Raw genomic sequence first — 23,051 nt, forward strand, 5'->3', positions numbered from 1 at the left:
GGCCGGAAAATCCAGTCAAAAGAACACAAAGGGGAAAGAAAGAGCAACAAAGACAGGGCAGATCACGAGGCACACCTGGAGCTGTCAGCAGGAACGCCAAGGATATCGCCCAGCTGAAAGCAATCACCAGCCGGAGGAAGAAGACGATTACAAGAGAAGCCCAGGGTACCAGCAGGGGCCCCGCGACCCCTCACCTACTGGCAACGAAGCATACAGGACTTGAGGGGATGACACAACCCAAGGTGGGGGGGGCGCTGACCGGCACGGGCTATTTAAACCCCGTACCGGTGCGCTCCCTTCACTCTCAGTTTTTTCTAGCTATGCACTATGCTGAAATAAACCAGAACCTGATCTTCCCTAAATTACTGTCTGTGTTTTACTCAGTAGTAGGCAGCACATGACATAAAGCTGAGAGTCTTAAACTCAGCCTCGCCAAGCCCCACCTGACAAAAACGAGCCGTGGGAGGAACAGACGGCGAGAAGAACACAAGCAGAGAGCGATGGAGCCGACGCGTCGCAGCCAGGATGGGCGAGTCGTATGGCGAGAGGCGAAGGAGAACCGACAGAGACCAGAGGCAACGCGGACCCCAGGAGCCACGGACACCCAGCCCACCCCGAGCCTCAGCCCTACCCCCGGAGGGAGGCGGAGGCAACCCGACCACGGGAGGGAGCAACATACCTCCCGAGACCCGCGGAGACCTCCCCGCCCCACATCGCACCCTAGCCACAGGCGTGGAGCTTCAGCCCAACTGCAAGAAACGCGGTGGAGGACGGAGGGACGAACCAGCCGATTCGCTCCCAAGTCGAGGGAGCTGACCAGCGGACAGAAACGCCTGACCCCCACCGGTGGCCCAACTACGCGGAGACGCTGACCGGTCCGATCACAGCTGCGGCGCGGACCTTGGACTGAGAAACGCAAGCCAGACTCACGGCCCTGGAAGCCCAACTAAGGGACCTCGGGACCATGCTGCAGTCGCTGATGTCCTCCATGCCTCACATGAACATACCCGCGCAGGTACACACCCCTATTCAAACCCCAAGTGGGTCTTGGCACCCCCATAGGCCAAATGCTAGCAGGCAAGCTGCCCCGGCGGAAGAAGCCATGGGACAGGACGCGAGGAGAGGGGATCCACCGAACACCAGGGCCCCAAAGGACTTCCCCATTTTCTTCGACGGGAACCCCACGAAGCTGTCATTTTTCATCACGAACGCCAGGGAGTTCATGGGGCGGCACGGACACTCCTTTGACTCCAAAGCGGACAAAATCGCAGCCGTGGTGATCAAGTTGCAAGACAGGGCGGCGGACTGGTACATCCAAATGTACGAGTCCAATTCCCTAGCCCTCTCTGACTTCCACGCCTTCATCACAGAGATGAAGCACTATTTTGAGGACCCGCTAGCCAAGGAGAGGGTTAAAAGTGCGCTTCAAGCCCTCAAACAGGGCGCACGAACTGTCGCGGACTACGCCCTCGAATTTAAAGCCCTCGCAGGGAAGATTAACGACTGGTCCGAGACTACCCTGATAAGAGATGTTCAAAAGGGGCCTCAGCCGCGAGGTACTCCAATGGGCACTCTACCGGGATGACCCGGAGACACTGCAAGGCTGGATCTACCTAGCGGGGAGAGCGGAGCACGCTCATCGCACTTTCTTAATGACGGCAGAGGACAAAGCAAGCAACAGCCCAAAGGCACCCGCGCCACACTCGGGGCCGGCCGGTCCCACGTACCAAAAGAAGAAGTTTGCTCGCGGACCCTGCGTGAAGTGCGGGAAAATGGGGCACAAAGCGGCAGACTGCTTCTCCAACAGAACGCCAACTAGCGCTCCCAACCCCACACTGAAAACAACATTCAAACCAACCCACCGCCGCCCCCCCACTGCCGGATGACCGGAGCCACAGCGACACCGGACGAAGACTTGGACGCTTACTTGGCGGGGGAGGACGTCGAAGTCCCAGACCGGCTGGTGGGAAACGCTCCCCGCCTGCCTTAAAACGCGCCGTGAGGCAGGTGGTGGGACAGGGGCGCGAAACACATAGAGCGACGAAAGCTCCGTAATGGGACAATCAGGCTTTCCTTCGGCAACAGAGCCACCACGGCTGCGGCGCTAGTGGACTCGGGGTGCTCCAAGAACCTGATCCACCCCGACATCGTTGCCAAGCTCGACCTGCCTTGCCTCCCCCTCCCCACCCCGCTGGCTTTCCACCAACTGGACGGCTCAACAGCAGGAGGGAAACCAGCCACGATACAGACCGAGCCTGTCACCCTGCAAATGGGCACCCACACCGAGCGAACATCTTTTGTGGTAACCCACATAGGGTGACCCATCATAGTACTAGGAATACCGTGGCTCGCAACCAACAACCCGTGCATTAACTGGAAGACCCGCACCTTCCAATTCGATGACGGCGCGTACTGGGCGCCAGTTCCGGCAGGCAGGATCAACCCCACAGTGGGACAGGCAGAGGCAGTAGCCCAGGACAACACAGCAACCCCAGAAGAACTACCTGAACAATATGCTGATTTCTCAGAGGTCTTCGGGGAAGAGGAGGCGGACCAACTACCCCCCCACCGCAAGACGGACTGTAGAATTGAGCTGCTTCCCGATGTCCCCTTACCCAGGCCGAAGATTTACTTGATGACCCCGAAGGAGATGACAACCCTCCGGGAGTTCATCGATAAAAACCTGGCTAGGGGTTTCATAGAGCCAGCATGCTCACCGGTCGGAGCGCCTGTCCTATTCCGAGAGAAAAAAGACGGCACCTTACGGCTCTGCACCGACTACCGGGGCCTCAATGCGGCGTCCCTATCCAATAAATGCTCCCTACCCCTCGTGAAAGACATGCTCGCCCACCTGTCCACGGGAAGAGTATTCTCCAAACTGGACTTCCGCGAGGCTTATTACAGGATCCGAATCAGGGAGGGGGACGAAAGGAAAACAGCGTTCAACTGCCCCCTAGGCGCCTTTCAGTACAAGGTACTGCCATTCGGATTAGCGGGGGCCCCGGGAGTGTTCATGCAGCTCATCAATGAGGTACTGCATGAACACCTGTTCAAAGGGGTACTAGTTTACATAGATGACGTCCTCATCTACACCCAGATGCACGAAGAACACGTAACCCTAGTCAGGCAAGTCCTCGGAAAGCTAAGAAGGGCGAAGCTCTATGCCAAACCATCTAAGTGCGAATTCCATAAAGCACACCTAGACTACCTGGGGTACCGAATCTCCGGCGAAGGCATAGAAATGGACCCCGCAAAAGTCGAGGCAGTGGTGAATTGGGAACGCCCACGTAACAGGCACCAACTTCAAAGCTTCCTCAGCTTCGCGAACTTCTACAGGTCATTCGCACGGGGGTTCGCGGAGATAGCCCTCCCCCTAACAGACCTCCTCAAAACTAAAGGAGTTGGGGACACACGGTGAGCCAAGAACCCAGGGACAGTACTAAATTGGACTCCCGCGTGTCAGACAGCGTTCAACAGACTGAAAGCGCTGTTCACAACGGAGCCAATCCTCGCACATCCGGACCCAGAACAGCCGTTTGTGGTCCAAGCCGACGCCTCAGACTTCTCCCTGGGGGCCATACTGCTCCAAAAGGACCCTGCAGGAATCCTGAAACCATGCGCCTACCTGTCAAGGAAATTCTCGGAGACGGAAAGGCGCTGGCACGTATGGGAGAAGGAGGCGTTCGCGGTAAAATCAGCGCTAGAAACATGGAGGCATCTACTGGAAGGAGCCACCCAACCATTCGAGGTCTGGACAGACCACCGGAACCTCGAGGCCCTCCGGACGCCCAGATGCCTCAGCCTGAAACAGGTCAGATGGGCCCAATTCTTCAGCCGCTTTAACTTTCAACTGAAGTTCATACCGGGCAAAAAGAACTTCCTGGCTGACGCCCTCTCCCAACTGCCCCAAGACGAAGAGCCCGTCCCAGATATGATTGGGATGGTCCTATCCGCCTCCCAGCTGGGAATGGCAGTGACCACCCGAAGCAGCGCTCAGAAACAGCTCAACCCCATGTCTCAACCGACGGCAAGCCAACCAACGACCAGACGGCGCCACCCGCAACTGCCAGGAGGGATACGCGCGGACCTCACCGCCGCCCTCAAAACCGACCCCTGGCTACTAGCAAACCCCGACAAGGTGACAATGGAACAGGACTTAGCATGGGGGGAAGGCAGAATATATGTCCCGGACTCACAGCGCCAGGCAATCCTGCGCAGATCACACGACAGCAAACAAGCAGGGCGCTTCGGGTTTCTAAAGACCCTGCACCTAACACGACAGTCCTGGTGGCCCGCATTGAGACGGGACGTTAAGGCCTACGTAGCATCCTGCCCAATATGTGCAATGGCCAAACGGGCACTGGGAAAGCCCCCGGGACTACTACAAACGGTGGCGGAGCCCTCCCGACCATGGGAGGAAATCTCCATGGATTTTATAGTAGATCTACCACCCAGCCAGAAGAAAACAACCATTTGGGTGGTGAAAGACTACTTTTCTAAACAGGCACACTTCATCCCCTGCTCATCAGTCCCGTCCACCCAGCAGCTGGCTAAACTTTTTCTCGTACACGTGTACAGGTTACACGGATGTCCCGTATGCGTGGTGACCGACAGGGGCACACAATTCATCTCAAAATTCTGGCGGGCTTTTCTAAAACTGATTGGGACCCAACAAGCCCTATCCACAGCCTGGCATCCCCAGACAGACGGAGCCACGGAGATCCTCAATGCCACACTAGAACAATTCCTACGCTCATATACCAATTACCACCAAGACGACTGGGTCGACCTGCTTCCATTTGCAGAAGTCGCCTACAATAACGCCATTCACACGAGTACAGGGAAAACCCCGTTCGAAGTAGTCTCCGGGCGCGAGTTCGTACCCATACCGGAGCTACCGCAAACCCCGGGACCCCAAGTGGGTGCAAGCGACTGGGAACAGAAGATAGCGGACTCATGGCCAGTAATCACGGCAGCACTGAAGGAAGCACAGTCCGCCTACAAAGAACAGGCCGGCAAGCACTGGCACCAGCAACCGATATTCCAGGTAGGGGATATGGTCTACCTGTCCACCAAATTCATGAAATCACCTCAACCCTCGAAGAAACTGGGGCCTAAGTATATCGGGCCGCTTCGAGTAACACAGATAGTGAACCCGGTGGCAGTACGCCTGGACCTGCCGCACAATCTAAGGAGACTCCACCCAGTATTCCACAGCAGCCTCCTGAAACCAGCAACCACCTCCCGATGGCACCCAAGCACGCCTCTGCCCTCCCCAGTGATGATCGACGGCCAACAACATTTTGAGGTAAAAGAAATACTTGATTCCTGCCATCAACGGGGCACACTATACTATTTAGTAAAATGGAAACACTTCCCCCACCCAGAATAGGTGGCGGCTCAACACGTTAAGGCACCGGACCTGACCTGAGCATTCCACACGACGTACCCCGACAAACCAAAGGGGCGCCCAGCCGAACCGGCCCCTTAGGACACACTCCCCCCCTCGGGCCTCCCCCCCCACCCACGTCGCCCCCAGGGAAAGGGACCCCCCAAGCCCGCGACTTGAGTAGACCTCCTCCCCCCTGAGACTCACCCTCCCCCCACCCTCTCTGGGCCCATTGGGGAGGGAAGATTGGTTAGGTGCATCGCCAGAGGGCAAATGGCCAGGATGCACACATGACAACACGGCAAAACAAAACAAAAAGATAAGGACCCTACCTGGAGTTGAAACAGCACCAGACCAGCCACGCCTCCTCTCACGAACTGAGCAAGAACGAGCAGGGTGTGGTCGAGGCACGCGCACTCGCAGGGTGTGGTCGAGGCATGCGCACTCAGAACACACCCAAAAGATGGACACGCGGTAGAGGGTGGAGCAAGGGGAGGGGTGAAAGCACTCCGGCGGGAAATACAAAATAATAATTTTTTGACAGCTCTCCTGGAAAACCGGAATGCCGGGGGGGGGGCTACCATTCGAAAGGGGGGCAGTATGTCATGAGCACCGTTGAGCTGAATGCATCAGCACAACGGCACACATAACAATACCACGGAAACAAGAGCAAGGGATTAAAAGATAAGCAAAGCGACGCACAACAACAGACACAGACCCCGAGGAGAAGGGAACGACCCCGGCCGGAAAATCCAGTCAAAAGAACACAAAGGGGAAAGAAAGAGCAACAAAGACAGGGCGGATCACGAGGCACGCCTGGAGCTGTCAGCAGGAACGCCAAGGATATCGCCCAGCTGAAAGCAATCACCGGCCGGAGGAAGAAGACGATTACAAGAGAAGCCCGGGGCACCAGCAGGGGCCCCGCGACCCCTCACCTACCGGCAACGAAGCATACAGGACTTGGGGGGATGACACAACCCAAGGTGGGGGGGGCGCTGACCGGCGCGGGCTATTTAAACCCCGTACCGGCGCGCTCCCTTCACTCTCAGCTTTTTCTAGCTATGCACTATGCTGAAATAAACCAGAACCTGATCTTCCCTAAATTAGTGTCTGTGTTTTACTCAGTAGTAGGCAGCGCATGACAGCGATGTTATGTGGAATTTGTAGAGGTTGAGAAAGTGGATAGGATCTTCATAATATGAGACCTGTCCCACATGGGCTAGTTGCATACTCCTCCTGGCTCCTCCTCTGCATGATGGTGTAGTATTATCTGCCTTGAAAGAGCTAATAGGGTTATCTAACAAGAAGCCATTTCTTGTTCTGGCTATACTTGAACATTGCCCATTATCAAATTTTCTTTTTTCAGAAAGTGCTAGAGAAAGTAGTAGGGAATCAGCTACAAAGGTTGAAGTTTAGGTTATCTGAATTGCTTCCAGTCTGGGTTCAGACCAAGGCATGGACAGAAACAGCATTGGTTCCTTTGGTGGATGAATTTCTTTGGGACCTCAAGAGTAGGAATGCATCTGTCTTGGTCCTATTTGATCTCTTGGCAGCAGTATCTTACTATATTGCCTTCAGAGGTTGGAGGTCAGAGGCACTGTTCTACGGTAGTTCTTACCTCAGTGGATAATTTCAATCCATAGTAATGGGAAATAAGCATTTGAGTTCATAATTACTCTACTGGGGGTGCCTCAGGGTTCAGTTTGCTCCTTATTTGTTCTTTAACCTCTAAATGAAATACTGGAAAGGGTTATTTGTCAGCTTGGGATGAGTGGCAAGACTTGTGTAGCTACCGAAACCAAGGAAGCAAGAACAACACAGATTTCTGTAAAGTCTCTTTAACTCTAGCTAGGGCTCAATACAGAAATGAAAATGAATTTCTCAGCCTCAGTCATAGCATGTTAATTAAGGCAGAGTCTCTTTTCCCCAGAACTCTCACTATCTGGGTGAGTTGCCTTTTCTGAGGTAATCATTCAACTGACTCACTTGCAGCTTTCCCACAATCCCTCATGCTGAGGTATCATCAGTATGCTGATGATGATTATATATCACCATCCTAGGCTGGACAGGAGATACTGTGGAAATCCTGATCCAGTGATATGGATGGGCAGAAACAAGCTTAGGCTGAATCTCAGCAAGATGGAGTTACTGTTTGTCCAAAAATGTCTTGGCTTATTGGCAGTCCCAGTTACTGCTTTGGACAAGATTGCCCTCCCTTCAACTTGGAAGTCCTCCTAGATTCACAATTTCTGCTGGTGCATCACTTGCTAGCCTACATGGACTATGAAACCCTTTTGATAGTGACTCATCTCCTTATGAGCCAATTATTTCACTGAGATTCTTGAGAGATAAATACAGGAGTCCTCATTTAGCGACTAATTGGGACCAGTGACTTGGTCGTTAAGCAAAGTGGTCACTAAATGAAAATCATATGACTGCAACTGTGTTTAATGATTTTACTTCAGCTTACCTTTGCTTTACAGAATTAGAAGGATATGACACCAAATAGCTAGGTGAGCCCAAACGACAGGAAAGGTTTCCGGAACTTGAGTCACAAGGAAGCCGGGTAAAAGGGCAAATCTTATAGCTCTTTTTCCCCACTCCCCCGCTCTTTGTAATGCTCACCCCGGTGCTGGGATAATTAGCAAGAAGAGAATTGATGTTTGTGTTTACATTCGTTGGAGAGGAAGGCACACAATGGGGAATACACTTTGAAAGCAGTGCGCTAGGTTCAACTGTTCGCCCAGTGCAAATGCACCAGGAGGGACTTGGGAGGCAAACAAAAGCTTTTACTGTGAAGCTGATTAGAGTCTTGTCAATTTCAGGCAGCAGCTGGAAGCTGGCAGGGTCTAATCAACTAATTATTTGTGTTGTTTTAATTGTTTTATGTTTATGATTATACATTGCCCAGAGTCACTTGTTCAGATGGGCAGCTATAAAAATCAAATAAATTAAATAAATAAATACGGCCACAGAGCTGAGCTTGTTAACTTGCAGTTAGCACTTTTTAGGAAAGTGCAGTGCTGCAGACAAAAGCAGCTCAGGAAGAGATAGCTTGTTTGGCAATCTCTCTGCTCTGTGAGGGGGTGGGGGAGAAAAAAATGGGTCAGGCCCAGGACAATGCATACTAACTGACTGTAATGGCGAACACATGACAGAGAGAGACTGAAGGTTGTAAATGCAGGCATTGGTTGCAAAGTTACTTTTTCATCATCTGCCTCAGTGAACTTAATCTTTGAGGAAACAAGTCTAGAATGAGACAAGTGTAGTTCAGAGAGAACTCATAGTAAACATACTTTTTCTCTGCAGTGTATCCAACCTTGCCTGAAGCTCTCCAGAGAAAGTGGGATGAAGTTGAGCAGTTGCTTTATGATGAATTAATCACCAAACAGGTTTGTTTATGTTATGTTAAACTAGTATATCAACAGGCTACATTGGCTCAAAGAACAACTTCAAGACTCATCAGGACCACTGACTTGTCCATGTGGGGACAAATGGTATTGCCAAGAGTAGCAGCAATATAGTAGCATGGTCAGACCATGCCCTTGTGACCCTGAGATTCTATTGTGCCACCTCGCTCTGCAGGGAGACTGGACCCATTCGATTGGTCCATCCCCAGTGACTGATGGACCCAGTAGGGTTTCAGAGGGAGCTGGGGGTTATTCCCGAGGGCCTGCTGCACGGTCCAGCGGAGGTCCTAGCCACGGCCTGGAATAGGGCTGTGGCCGGGGCCTTGGACAGGATCGCGGCTGTGCGACCTCTCTTGCCTCGTTCGACCCATCACTCCCCATGGTTTACGGAGGAGTTGAGGGTTTTGAAGAGGGTTAAGAGATGTCTGGAGCATTGCTGGAGGAAGACGAAGACTGAATGTGACCAAACACAAGCTAGAGCCGCTATTAAGGCCTACCTTGTGGCGGTAGGAGCGGCAAAATGTGAGTATTTCTCCGCTCTTATTGCATCTGCAGAACGCCGCCCAACGGCCCTCTTTAAGATCGCTCAATCTCTCCTGGGTCAGGTAGATTCAGGGACCCACCTACAGGGCCGTTGGGAAGAGTTTTCACAGCACCTGCAGGATAAAATCGCTCAGATCCATTCTAAGTTGGACTCTAAGCATGAAGCGGAGTCTGGGGAGATGCCAGGGGAATGTACTTACCCTGTTATCTGGGAACGGTTTGATCCTGTTGGGCCTGAGGAAGTGGACAGGATTCTCTGGACTGTGAATACAACCACATGTCAGCTTGATCCAAGCCCTTCCTGGCTGATAAAATCAGTCCAGAAAGTGACTTGTGGTTGAGTCCCGGCAATGGTTAATGCATCCTTGAGGGAGGGGGTATTTCTGGCTGCCTTTAAGGAGGAGCTGGTACACCCCCTCCTCAAGAAGCCATCCTTGGACCCTACCATACTGGGCAATTTTCTCCCTGTCTCCCACCTTCCCTTTTTGGGAAAGGTGGTTGAGAAAGTGGTTGCGTTGCAGCTCCAGAGAATTCTGGAGGAAACGGATTATCTGGACCCCTTTCAGTCAGGTTTCAGGCCAGGATATGGGATGGAGACTGCATTGGTCGCACTTATGGATGATCTCTGGCAGGAACGGGATGGAGGGAGTGCATCCATCCTGGCTCTCTTGGATCTCTCAGCGGCTTTCGATACCATCGACCATGGTATCCTGGGACGGCTCGGGGTTGGGGGTGGGCGGTGTAGTTTTGCACTGGTTCACCTCCTTCCTCCAGGGCCATTCCCAATCAGTGGTGATAGGAGAGATCCGGCCCTCGACCTCTCCACTGTGGGGTGCCGCAGGGTTCGGTACTCTCTCCTCTCCTATTTAACATCTACATGAAACCACTGGGTGACATCGTCCGTCACCATGGGATGAGGTATCAATATGCCGATGATACTCAGCTATATATCTCCATCTCGGGTGAAGTAAGTGATGCGGTCTCCACCCTTTCCAGGTGCCTGGGGGCTGTGGGGGCCTGGATGGGGAACAACAGGCTTCAACTGAACCCTGGTAAGTCAGAGTGGCTGTGGATTGATGGCCCCTCGGGTTCCAGGAAGTTGTCTTCTTTGGTTCTGGATGGGGTGGCATTTCCCCATTCGGAGCCAGTGTGGAACCTGGGGGTCTTCCTGGACTCGCAACTCCTGCTTGAAGAGCAGGTGGCAGTCGTGGCCAGAAGGGCCTTTGCACATCTTCGGGTGGCGCGCCAGCTACGCCCATTCCTGGACCAAGATGCCCTCCGAACAGTCACTCATGCCCTTGTCATCTCCCATATAGACTACTGCAATGCACTTTACATGGGGCTACCCTTGAAGAGCATTCAGAAGCTTCAGCTGGTCCAGAATGCGGCTGTGTGGACAGTTACCAGTACTGTAAAATCAGCCCATGTGACACCACTGTTACGCGAGCTGCATTGGGTACCAGTTTGCTTCCTGATCCAATTCAAGGTATTGGTTATCACCTTTAAAGCCCCACATGGCATGGGACCAGGGTACGTCAGGGACCATCTCATCCCCATAACATTGACCCGTCCCACCCCGTTAGGCAGGGAGGGCATGCTACGGACCCCATCAGTAAAGGAATTTCATCTAGCGGGGTCGAGGCGAGCCTTCTCTGCAGTGGCGCCCGCCCTTTGGAATATCTTGCCCCTGGAGTTGAGACGGGTTTCCTCGCTCTCGGACTTCCGGAAGAAACTGAAGACCTGGTTCTGCTGCCTTGCTTGGGAGGGGGAGAGCGATAGCTCCACCTGGGGATGGCTGTCGCCATAGCACCTCTTCATGATTGTGTTCCATCTCCACTTGGATTTTACATTTATTTTTCTTTATATTTTAATGGTAACTTAGGTGGTTATGTTTTTAGTGTCATTTTATTGTAAACCGCCCAGAGTCCCCCATTGGGGGACATAGGCAGTGATATAAATTTAATAAATAATAAAATAATAATAATAAGATATAACTCAGACTTTAGAAAGGCTTTAGAAAGAAGATTGAAGATCTGAGAGTTCTGGTGGAAGCTCTTATTCATCCTAGTCCATACAAGAAAACAGAAAGGAAACGACTATTGCAGGTGAATGGCTAAATATAGAAAAGGTGTTAGCATGGGAGATTTGGTTTCTGGGATCATAGTGTGAGTAATCAGAACAATCAATTGCTGGCCTAAGTTGGACTGAACTGTAAAAGGTTGACTGAAACATGACGTGCTTAGAATGCTTTAAAATGAATTTTCTTTGGGTTGGAGATAAAAACCAGAAGTAAGAACTTCAGACAAAGGACCTGTGCACTATAGGAGGAATCAAGATAATAACTTGATTTAAAAAAAAGACCCTCTTGAGTCAAGCTTAATTTCTGCTCACTAAATGGATAGCATGTAATTTCCTTGGCAATAATATAGATGTGATCTTCTACTGACTGCCATCTACTCTTTTTTTATTTATTTATTTACCACTCTACCTAAAGTTTTTGGATATCCTGGTGGTCTCCATTCAAATACTAGCCTCTTAAGTGTCTCATTTTAAAAAAAGGAAGAAAATGGATTCATAAATTCTGACTCTCCTTCATATATTGATACTGAAAATGGGGGGGGGGGAGATTAGCCAGGTAATAGAGGAAGACAACATGATTCTATTGGCATAAGATCTGATGGACAATTAAAATACAGCAATTGAAGGATACAAACTTGTTTAATACAAGCAATAGAAGATTAGTTGCATTCTAGATTAAGAATATCCATCTCTGCATTGAAATCCCAGAGAATTAACTATATGGTATTGTAGAACACGGTTGAAGAAAGACAGAGTGAACCCAACAAATACGAATAAGAGCCCATATTTGGGCCCCCATCGTGGTGATAAGGGCAGTGAAATGCTGTTATTTCTATACCTTTACTGTGTCTGCTGATGGCTGCCCTGTTTAGAGTGACCTATTCCCTGTGGTGGGGAGGGCACATGTAATGGTATGTGGGAAAGACCTTGGGAAACTGGGCAAAGAGACACTGCCAAGGGAACTGTCAGATAAGAGACAGTGTAGCCTGCAGCTGGATAGTGGGTGGGGCAAGAGGCTCAGAAGAGACCCTCCTAGTTTTTCATTGGAGTGGCAGGGTAAACTTGCACTGCTTGTAAGGGGAAGGGAATGAGAGCATCCCTTGTGCACAACTTACATCTGGATTGTGCAGCTGAAGCCACTCTATTCCCAGGATGATGGGCACTTGCAAAGAGGCAGTTACATAGAGCGTTATGAACACTGTGATATTTGATTGTCAACCACAAAGGAGCCATGCGCTGCAAAATGAGCCCTGCTCTTAGTGGCTGCCTGTCAATCATCTCTACTCCATTGGGTTTCTAGAGCCTGAGTAGGCAACTTTAGTTTCTGTACTGTTTCTGTGTCTATGAAAATTCCACTTTCTGCCCAGAATCTAAAATAACAATAACAGGAATAATTAAGTATGAGCTATCTGAGCTCTCCTTAAATGGTGGAGGGCTAAGTGGGCTATACCATTCTTTGAAGGGAATGATCTGGTGCTGGACAACTATCAGGACTTCATGCGTAAACTCAAAGGACACTTTAGGGATCCCATACAAAGGATCAGAGCTAGTTGAGAGATCCAAAAGCTCAAGCAGGGTCAGAGGAGAGTAAGGTCATATGTTTTGGATTTTGAATTGCTGGTGATGTAGGGTAGAATGACTTAGCCCTCACTGACCAGTTCAGAGGCCTGAGGCAAGGCACCCCAATTTCCCTGGAAGAGCTATGTCAAAGTTGGGTAATAATAGATGCCTGACTGGAAGAGTTAAGGCGGGGAAGGAATGGTAAGGGGAAAAGAATCTAGAGCCTGTCTTCCCCCATACCACCCCTTCCAATGGCATCCTTGGAATCCTGCGTGGGAGAACCCATGCAAATCAGAGCAACCAAGAGATCCCTATCACCAGGAGAGAAGCAAAGAAGGGATCAGGGAGTGTGCTTTTACTGCGGGGCCCCTGGACACATAGCCAGATCATGCCCGGTAAAAGTGCAAGCATCTGACACAGCAACAAGAGGCAAACTCAGCACAAAAGTCACTCTGGTGCAGTCAGTGGGAAACGACCGACCTGCCTGCCATAAACATTTCACACTGAGCTGTGAATGTACAGGATTGATCCTGATCCCCTCTGAACTTCTCCAGCAAGCTTCAATGGGAATGCAGGACCTTGGCTGAGCCGCAAGTTGTTTTGCTGCCATGGGTTGGGGAAAATTCTGCCCCAGCTGTTGTGTTAGTTACATCATGGCATTCTGCAAATTGGTCACCTGTGCATCCATTTGCTGCTGGTGTTGCAACAATGCTTCTGCCAGATTTTGATAGCGGAGTCCCTTGAAGATTGGAGACCATTCCTGAAATTCCTCTCTTTGGAAGAGAGTAAAAGACTTACAAGATTGATGCCTCATAGGGTAAACCAGATAGGAATCACAACCAGATGAGCTAACTCTGCTTTATTGTAAAGCTACATTGACAGAATCTTGCAAGCCTGAAAGTACCCCCCACCCCGTCTCCTTTACAGCCCAAGAAACTAGGGAGGGTCTCTTCTGACCCTGTTGCCCTGCCCACTATCCAGTTTCAGGCTATGCTGTCTCTTATCTGATGGTTCCCTTGGCAGCGTCTCTGCCCAGTCTCCCAAGTTCCTTCCCATATACCGTTGCAGCACAGGACCATCTACAAGGCCACAGAAATATTCATGCTATCTAGTGGATAAATGGAGTTTTTAAAGGTTAATAAAAGAACTCCAAGCAGCTAACAACAATCTTGCAAAGTAGACGCGTGAACCAAAACTTGCACGTTAAGCTTAATTACGTTCAGAGAATAATTCAGTCTTCACATAGTAGTTATATGAAGAAAAAAAAGGTAGTTTCCTGACTTAAACAAAAACCACCCTGAGACAAGAAATTAGTCTCTAGTGTTTATTAACTGCTAAAGTAGACAGAAAATCCTACCAAACTGAAGGAGCGTGGGAAACCCAGACAGATAAAGCCCAAAACTCAAGGTGGGTCTGCTCTGAGTTTCTTTGAAAGACAGTTCAAAGCCTCTAAACTACGCATGCGTTTTCCTCCCTGGATAGGGGCCCCCTCCTGCTCACCATCCGTACTCATTACAGGTAAAGGTAAAGGTAAAGGTTTCCCTTGACGTAAAGTCCAGTCGAATCCGACTCTAGGGGGCGGTGCTCATCTCCGTTTCTAAGCCTTGGAGCCGGCGTTGTCCCTAGGGACACTTCCGGGTCATGTGGCCAGCATGACGACTCGGAACGCCGTTACCTTCCCGCCGAAGCGGTACCAATTCATCTACTCACATTTGCATGTTTTCGAACTGCTTGGTGAGCAGGAGCTGGGACGAGCAACGGGAGCTCACCCCGCCGCGCGGTTTCGAACCGCCGACCTTCCGATCGACAGCTCAGCGGTTTAACCCGCAGCGCCACCGCGTCCCATTACAGGTAGCTTACATTTATTCAGTAGATCTGGATACAAGTAGCTTCATAGTAGAAAGCACTTATTCATCACTGGTTCTTTGTAGACACTTTCTATGGAAATAGAAAGTCTGCTTGCAAGTGAGATGAGAGGACGAAAGCTGCATTCTGCAGCAGCTGCTTGCAGGTGTGCCCAAGAGGTAATGGAGATTGTTAATCCCCAAACCCAAGGAGGAGGAGGAAGTGGAAATCAGGTGACCCATGTGACATCCCACAAGGACAATAGAGATGTGTTTACTAGAAAGACCCCCTTATGCTTATGAGACAATGCTGAGTTGACCCCTGATAATTCCAACAATAAAGCTGATCAGGTTCACTTGGAGTTGGACTCTGGGCAGGCCCAAGCAAGTTGTCTGGGGCACAGCCTTGTTTGGTTACCTGAACTGAGTTTGATTTTGTGATTCCTGAGGAAGCAGACAAGATCCTCCAAAATGTCAGCTTGGCCACCTCTTTGTTAGATCCTGGCCCCTCCTAGGTTGTCAGAGTGCCCAGGATGCAACCAGAGGGTAGGTCTATGCAATAGTATCTTCCTGTTTGAAGAAGGGGTGGACCCTCTAGCCTTGTAGGAGAGGTGGTGAGCCCCCCTCTCAAGAGGCCATTGCTAAGCCTCTTCATCCTGGACAATTAGCTAGCTTCCACCCTTCACTTTATGGGGAAGGTTGTGGAGAAGATGGTTGGATGGCAGCTACAGAGGATCTTGGATTATCTGGAGTCGTTTCAGTTGCATTTCAGATGAGGTTATATGGAGACAGCACTGGTGGTGCTCATGGATGTCCTTTGGCATAGCTGAGATGGGGGTGGTACATCCATCTTTGTGCTCCTTGATCTCTCAGTGGCTTTTGATACTGTCAACCACAGTATCCTTCTGGAGCAACTCCAGAGGTTAAGAGTTGGATGATACCCAACTGTACATCTTCAGCAAAGGATCGTTACCTTGTCGTGGTGCTGGAGCTTGAGCACCTCAATGATGCCATGAGCTAAACCGTGAAGGGCCACCCAAGACGGGAAGGTCATGACAGAGAGGTCAGACTAAATGCGATCCCTGGGGAAGGTAATGGCAACCCACCCCAGTATTCTTGCCGTGAAAACTAAATGGATCAGTACAACCAGAGATATGTCGGTATACCATCGGAAGATGAGACCCCCAGGTCGGAAGATGGTCAAAATGCTACTGGGGAGGAACAGAAGATGAGCTCAACTAGCCCCAGACGTGATGACGCAGCTAGCTCAAAGCCGAAAGGACGGCTAGCGGCCGACGGTGCTGGTGGTGAACGGCGAATCCGATGTTCTAAGGATCAACACACCATTGGAACCTGGAATATAAGATCTATGAGCCAGGGCAAATTGGATGTAGTTATTGGTGAGATGTCAAGATTAAAAATAGACATCCTGGGCGTCAGTGAACTGAAATGGACTGGAATGGGCCACTTCACATCAAATGACCACCAGATCTACTACTGTGGACAAGAGGACCACAGAAGAAATGGAGTAGCCTTCATAATTAATAGTAAAGTGGCTAAAGCAGTGCTTGGATACAACCCAAAAAACGACAGAATGATCTCAATTCGAATTCAGGGCAAGCCATCTAACATCACAGTGATCCAAATATACGCCCCAACCACAAATGCTGAAGAAGCTGAAGTAGAGCAGTTCTATGAGAATCTGCAGCACCTACTGGACAACACGCCTAAAAGAGATGTTATTTTCATCACGGGAGACTGGAATGCTAAGGTGGGCAGTCAAATGACACCTCAAATTACAGGTAAGTATGGCCTGGGAGAACAAAACGAAACAGGACATAGGCTGATAGAATTTTGCCAAGACAATTCGCTCTGCATAACAAACACTCTCTTCCAACAACCTAAGAGACGGCTTTATACATGGACTTCACCAGATGGACAACACCGAAATCAGATTGATTACATCCTTTGCAGCCAAAGGTGGCGGACATCTGTACAGTCGGTAAAAACAAGGCCTGGAGCTGACTGTAGTTCAGATCACGAACTTCTTCTTGCACAATTTAGGATCAGACTCAAGAGATTACGGAAGACCCACAGATCAGCTAGATATGAGCTCGCTAATATTCCTAAGGAATATGCAGTGGAGGTGAGGAATCGATTTAAGGGACTGGACTTAGTAGATAGGGTCCCGGAAGAATTATGGACAGAAGTTGGCAGCATTGTTCAGGAGGCGGCAACAAAATACATCCCAAATAAAGAGAAAACCAAGAAGGCAAAATGGCTGTCTGCTGAGACACTAGAAGTAGCCCAAGAAAGAAGGAAAGCAAAAGGCAACAGTGATAGGGGGATATATGCCCAATTAAATGCAAAATTCCAGAGGTTAGCCAGAAGAGATAAGGAATTATTTTTAAACAAGCAATGCGCGGAAGTGGAAGATGACAATAGAATAGGAAGGACAAGAGGCCTCTTCCAGAAAATTAGAAACATTGGAGGTAAACTCCAGGCAAAAATGGGTATGATCAAAAACAAAGATGGTAAGGACCTAACAGAAGAAGAAGAGATCAAGAAAAGGTGGCAAGAATATACAGAAGACCTGTATAGGAAGGATAACAATATCGGGGATAGCTTTGACGGTGTGGTCAGTGAGCTAGAGCCAGACATCCTGAAGAGTGAGGTTGAGTGGGCCTTAGGAAGCATTGCTAATAACAAGGCAGCAGGAGACGACGGCATCCCAGCTGAACTGTTCAAAATCTTGCAAGATGATGCTGTCAAGGTAATGCATGCTATATGCCAGCATGCCAGAATGGCCATCAGATTGGAAAAAATCAACTTATATCCCCATACCAAAAAAGGGAAACACTAAAGAATGTTCAAACTATCGAACAGTGGCACTCATTTCGCATGCCAGTAAGGTAATGCTCAAGATCCTGCAAGGTAGACTTCAGCAATTCATGGAGCGACAATTGCCAGATGTACAAGCTGGGTTTAGAAAAGGCAGAGGAACTAGAGACCAAATTGCCAATATCTGCTGGATAATGGAAAAAGCCAGGGAGTTTCAGAAAAACATCTATTTCTGTTTTATTGACTATTCTAAAGCCTTTGACTGTGTGGACCATAACAAATTGTGGCAAGTTCTTAGCGGTATGGGGATACCAAGTCATCTTGTCTGCCTCCTGAAGAATCTGTATAACGACCAAGTAGCAACAGTAAGAACAGACCACGGAACAACGGACTGGTTTAAGATTGGGAAAGGAGTACGGCAGGGCTGTATACTCTCACCCTACCTATTCAACTTGTATGCAGAACACATCATGCGACAAGCTGGGCTTGAGGAATCCAAGGCTGGAGTTAAAATCTCTGGAAGAAACATTAACAATCTCAGATATGCAGATGATACCACTTTGATGGCTGAAAGCGAAGAGGAACTGAGGAGCCTTATGATGAAGGTGAAAGAAGAAAGTGCAAAAGCTGGCTTGCAGCTAAACCTCAAAAAAACCAAGATTATGGCAACCAGCTTGATTGATAACTGGCAAATAGAGGGAGAAAATGTAGAAGCAGTGAAAGACTTTGTATTCCTAGGTGCAAAGATGACTGCAGATGCTGACTGCAGTCAGGAAATCAGAAGACGCTTAATCCTTGGGAGAAGAGCAATGACAAATCTCGATAAAATAGTTAAGAGCAGAGACATCACACTGACAACAAAGGCCCGCATAGTTAAAGCAATGGTGTTCCCTGTAGTAACATATGGCTGTGAGAGCTGGACCATAAGGAAGGCTGAGCGAAGGAAGATTGATGCTTTTGAACTGTGGTGTTGGAGGAAAATTCTGAGAGTGCCTTGGACTGCAAGAAGATCCAACCAGTCCATCCTCCAGGAAATAAAGCCAGACTGCTCACTTGAGGGAATGATATTAAAGGCAAAACTGAAATACTTTGGCCACATAATGAGAAGACAGGACACCCTGGAGAAGATGCTGATGCTAGGGAGAGTGGAAGGCAAAAGGAAGAGGGGCCGACCAAGGGCAAGATGGATGGATGATATTCTAGAGGTGATGGACTCGTCCCTGGGGGAGCTGGGGGTGTTGACGACCGACAGGAAGCTCTGGCGTGGGCTGGTCCATGAAGTCACGAAGAGTCGGAAGCGACTAAACGAATAAACAACAACAACATCTCAACCCTGGGCTATATAAGTGAAGCTGTCAGTGTACTAACCCAGTCTCTGGAGGCTGCTCAGGTCTGGATGGGAAGGAATAGTTTTTGCCTCAATCCTGACAGGACTGAGTGACTATGGCAGTTTGTGCCCCTAAGGTCAGTGACATTTTCACCATTGATCTTGGATGGGATTGTACTTCCCCATTCAAGACTGATACACAGCCTGGAGGTTCTCTTGGATTTGCAGCTACTGCTCAAAGAGCAAGTGGCAGCTGTGGCCAGGAGTCCTTTGCTCCTTTACAGAAGTTCATCTTGTGTACCTGTTCTCTCTTCAAACAGTTACTCATGCCCTAGTCGTGTTATGACTGGACTTTTGTAATGTGCTGTGCATGGGGCTATCCTTGAAAATCATCTGAAAGCTTTGGCTGGCTCACAGTGTAGCAGTGTGAGAAGTAATGCATTTTTAATTATGCCATGAATCATTGCTGCTACATGAACTGCTTTGGCTGCCAGTTGTGCAATTCAAGGTGCTGTTATTTTATTATTTTTATTTTTCAAATTTCTATTACCACCCATCTCTTGCAAAAGGGGGACTCTGGGTGGTTTACAATAAAATCAAAAATTAAAAGCATATAAATTACAATATAACAATAAATAAAGATAAAATAGATATAAAATCCAAAGGCAAAGAGCTTATTCGTTGGGGAGATATCTATGGTACTAGCCACCCCCAAGAAGAACTGGTGCTCCTCCCACCCCAGGCGAGGCGGCAGAACCAGGTTTTCAATTTCTTCCTGAAGGCCGTGAGTGAAGGGGCCTGCCTCACCTCTGGGGGCAGAATGTTCCAGAGGGTGGGTGCCACCGCAGAGAAGGCCCGCCTCCTGGACCCCGCCAGGTGGAATTCCCTTACCAGCAGGGTTCGTAGCATGCCCTCTCTGCATGACTGGGTGGGATGGGTCGATGTTAAGGGGATGAGATGGTCTGTCAGGTAACCTGGTCCCATGCCATGTTGTAATGGTTGCCCAGTCCAAATACTCAGACTCACAAGAGGTTGCTAAATGAAATCTGATTTATTAAGGAACTTATGACAAGTACAGAGAAAGCTGAGAATGACAGAAAGCGCGCCAAATACAAACTTAAAACCATTGTTGCAAACGTAACCCCGCCTCCCTCCCAGCAGAGCCGCCCGTCCCAGGTGCTGGCAACTGTCAGTTCTCCTAGCCTGGGAAAGCAACCTTGAACACAGGAGATAACCCAAATACATTCCAAGCTCACAGCGAAGAGATAAACCACCCCCAACAGGAACCATCCTCCCGGCAAAGATGAAACACGCATCCAGCTAATGACATGCGAAACGTTACGATGTATCAAACACATTGAAACGGCGAACATGACACATGCAGGATTTTAAAGGTCATAACCAACACCTTGAATTGGACCAGGAAGTAAACTGGTACCCAGTGCAGCTGGCGCAGCAGTGGGGTCACATGTGCCGATCTTGGGGCACCAATAACTACTCGTGCGGCCGCATTCTGGACCAGTTGAAGCTTCTGGATACTCTTCAAAGGTAGCCCCATGTAGAGTGCATTGCAATAGTCTATGTGGGACATGACTAGGGCATGAGTGACTGTTCGGAAGACCTCTCAATCCAGGAAAGGGCGTAACTGACGCACAACATGGAATTGCGCAAAGGCCCTTCTGGCCACGACTGCCACCTGCTCGTTGAGCAGGAGTCTTGAGTCCAGAAGGACCCCCAACTTACACTTGGTCTGGGGCAGTGCAACCCCATCCAGAACTAAAGATGACAACTTCCCGGATACAGAGGAGCCGTCAGCCCACAGCTACTTCATCTTACTAGGGTTTAGTTGAAGCTTGTTCCCCATCCAGACCCCCACAGCCCCCAGGCACTGAGAGAGGGCAGCCACCGCATCACTTACCTCACCTGGGATGGAGATATATAACAGTATCATCAGCGTATTGATGATAGCTCATCCCATGGTGATGGATGATCTCATCCAGTGGTTTCATGTAGATGTTAAATAGGAGAGGGGAGAGAACTGAGCCCTGTGGGACTCTGCACAAGAGGAGCCGAGGGTTGGATTTCTCATCTCCTACCACCACCAATTGGGACCAGCCCTGGAGGAAGAAGGTGAACCAGCGTAAGATTATGCCACCCACCCCCCTGAGCTGACCCAAAAGGATACCATGGTCAATGGTATCAAAAGCCACCGAGAGGTCAAGAAGAGCCAGGATGGATGCACACCCTTCATCCCACTCTCGCCAGAGATCATCCATAAGTGCGACCAATGCAGTCTCTGTCCCATATCCTGGCCTGAAACCTGACTGGAAGTTCTAGATAATCCATTTCATCCAGAATCCTCTGGTGTTGCAACACCACCACTTTCTCAACCACCCTCCCCAAAAAGGGGAGGTGGGAGACGGGACGGAAATTACCCAACACAGTAGGGTCCAGTGATGGTTTCTTGAAGAGGGGGTATACCAGCACCTCCTTGAAGGCAGCTGGGAACACCCCCTCTCTCAGGGATGCATTAACCATCACCATGTCACCTCCTGGGCTGCCTTCACCAGCCAGGAAGAGCATGGGTCTAGATGACATGTGGCATTTACAGTTGGGAGGATCCTGTCCACTTCCTTAGGTCCAACGGGATCAAACTGTTCCCAGATAACAGGGTAAGTACGTTCCCTCAGCATCTCCCCAGACTGTGCCTCTCACTTAGTGTCCAACTTAGAACATATCTGAGTGATTTTATCCTGCGGATGCTCATAAAGCTGCTCTGCACGGCCCTGTAGATGGATCACCAAATCCCCCTTACCCAAGAGGGATCAGGTAATCTTAAACAGGGCCATCAGGCAGCATTCTGCGGATGCTGAAGAGTGGAGAAATATTGACATTTTGCCATTCTTACCGCCACAAGGTAGGCCTTAATAGCGGCTCTAGCTTGTGTTCGGTCAGATTCGGTCCTTGTCTTCCTCCAGCGGCGCTCTAGACGTCTCTTGATCCTCTTCAAAACCCACAGCTCCTCCGTAAACCACGGGGAGTGCCAGGTCAGATGGGGCAAGAGAGGTTGCACAGGTGCGATCCTGTCCAAGGCCCCAGCCACCTCCCTATTCCAGGCTGCAGCTAGGACCTCCACTGGACCATGCAGGAGATCCTCAGGTATAACCCCCGCTCCTTCTGAAACCCCATAGGGTCCATCAGTCACTGGGGCGGATCAGTCAAATGGGTCCTGCCTCCCTGCGGAGTGGGGCAGCACCAGAGAATCTCAAGGCAACCAGGGTGTGATCTGACCATGACAATGGGGACAGATCTAACTCTCCCCTCAGATCACATTGCCACTGCTCCAACAAGAAAACCAAGTCCGGAGTGAGGCCACTGTCTTGAGTCAGGTCCCGAATAATCTGGGACAGGCCCATGGCCGCCATGGTGGCCATGAACTCCCGAGCTGCCTCCAAGGAACGCCCCAAGGATGGCAGGTTGAGGTCCCCCAGAACCATAAGCCTGGGGAGCTCCACCACCAGCCCCAAGACCACCTCCAGCAGCTCAGGCAGGGAGGTTGCTACGCAGCAGGGAGACTGGTACAATAGCAACACTCCTAACAGCTCTCGGGAGCCCAACTTGAAAAACGGTCTCACATCCAGCCACTTGTGGAGCAGGGCCCATGATGGCTTCTAGGGATTCCCAGATGACAACAGCCACCCCTCTTCCCCTGCCCTGAGGTCTTGGATGGTGCCAAACTCGGAACCCAGCCAGGCAGAGCTCTGAAAGAAGAACCCCTCCTTCCATGCCCAGCCAGGTTTCGGTAATGCACATCAGGTCTGCCCCCTCCTCCGTGATCAAATCACAAATGAGGGGGGCCTTGTTGTTAATTGACCTGGTGTTACAAAGCAGCAGCCGAAAGGGCAACCATGAGTCCACTGTCCAGGGCCTCGGTTTGTGCACAGAGGGCTGGAACATGCCATAGGTAATAAACACCGGGGGCATCTTCCTCCAAGATGACTCGCCCTCCGGCTCCCGTCACATCCCCTGCCCGTCACCACCTTGATAGCCTGCTGCAC

The 23,051-nt window shown here is 50.0% G+C and overlaps 1 protein-coding gene across 1 annotated transcript in view; it reads left to right on the forward strand.

Moving 5' to 3' along the window:
• Positions 1–23,051, forward strand: part of GNPTG (N-acetylglucosamine-1-phosphate transferase subunit gamma) — a 43,812-nt gene that overhangs the window by 7,429 nt on the left and 13,332 nt on the right. The window contains exon 8 of the mRNA XM_063315213.1: positions 8,699–8,781. Within this exon, the coding sequence (XP_063171283.1) occupies positions 8,699–8,781 (83 nt within the window). The remainder of the gene's footprint in view (positions 1–8,698; positions 8,782–23,051) is intronic.

The sequence above is a fragment of the Candoia aspera genome, chromosome 14 (genome assembly GCF_035149785.1).
Source record: "Candoia aspera isolate rCanAsp1 chromosome 14, rCanAsp1.hap2, whole genome shotgun sequence".
Taxonomy (NCBI): Eukaryota; Metazoa; Chordata; class Lepidosauria; order Squamata; family Boidae; genus Candoia; species Candoia aspera.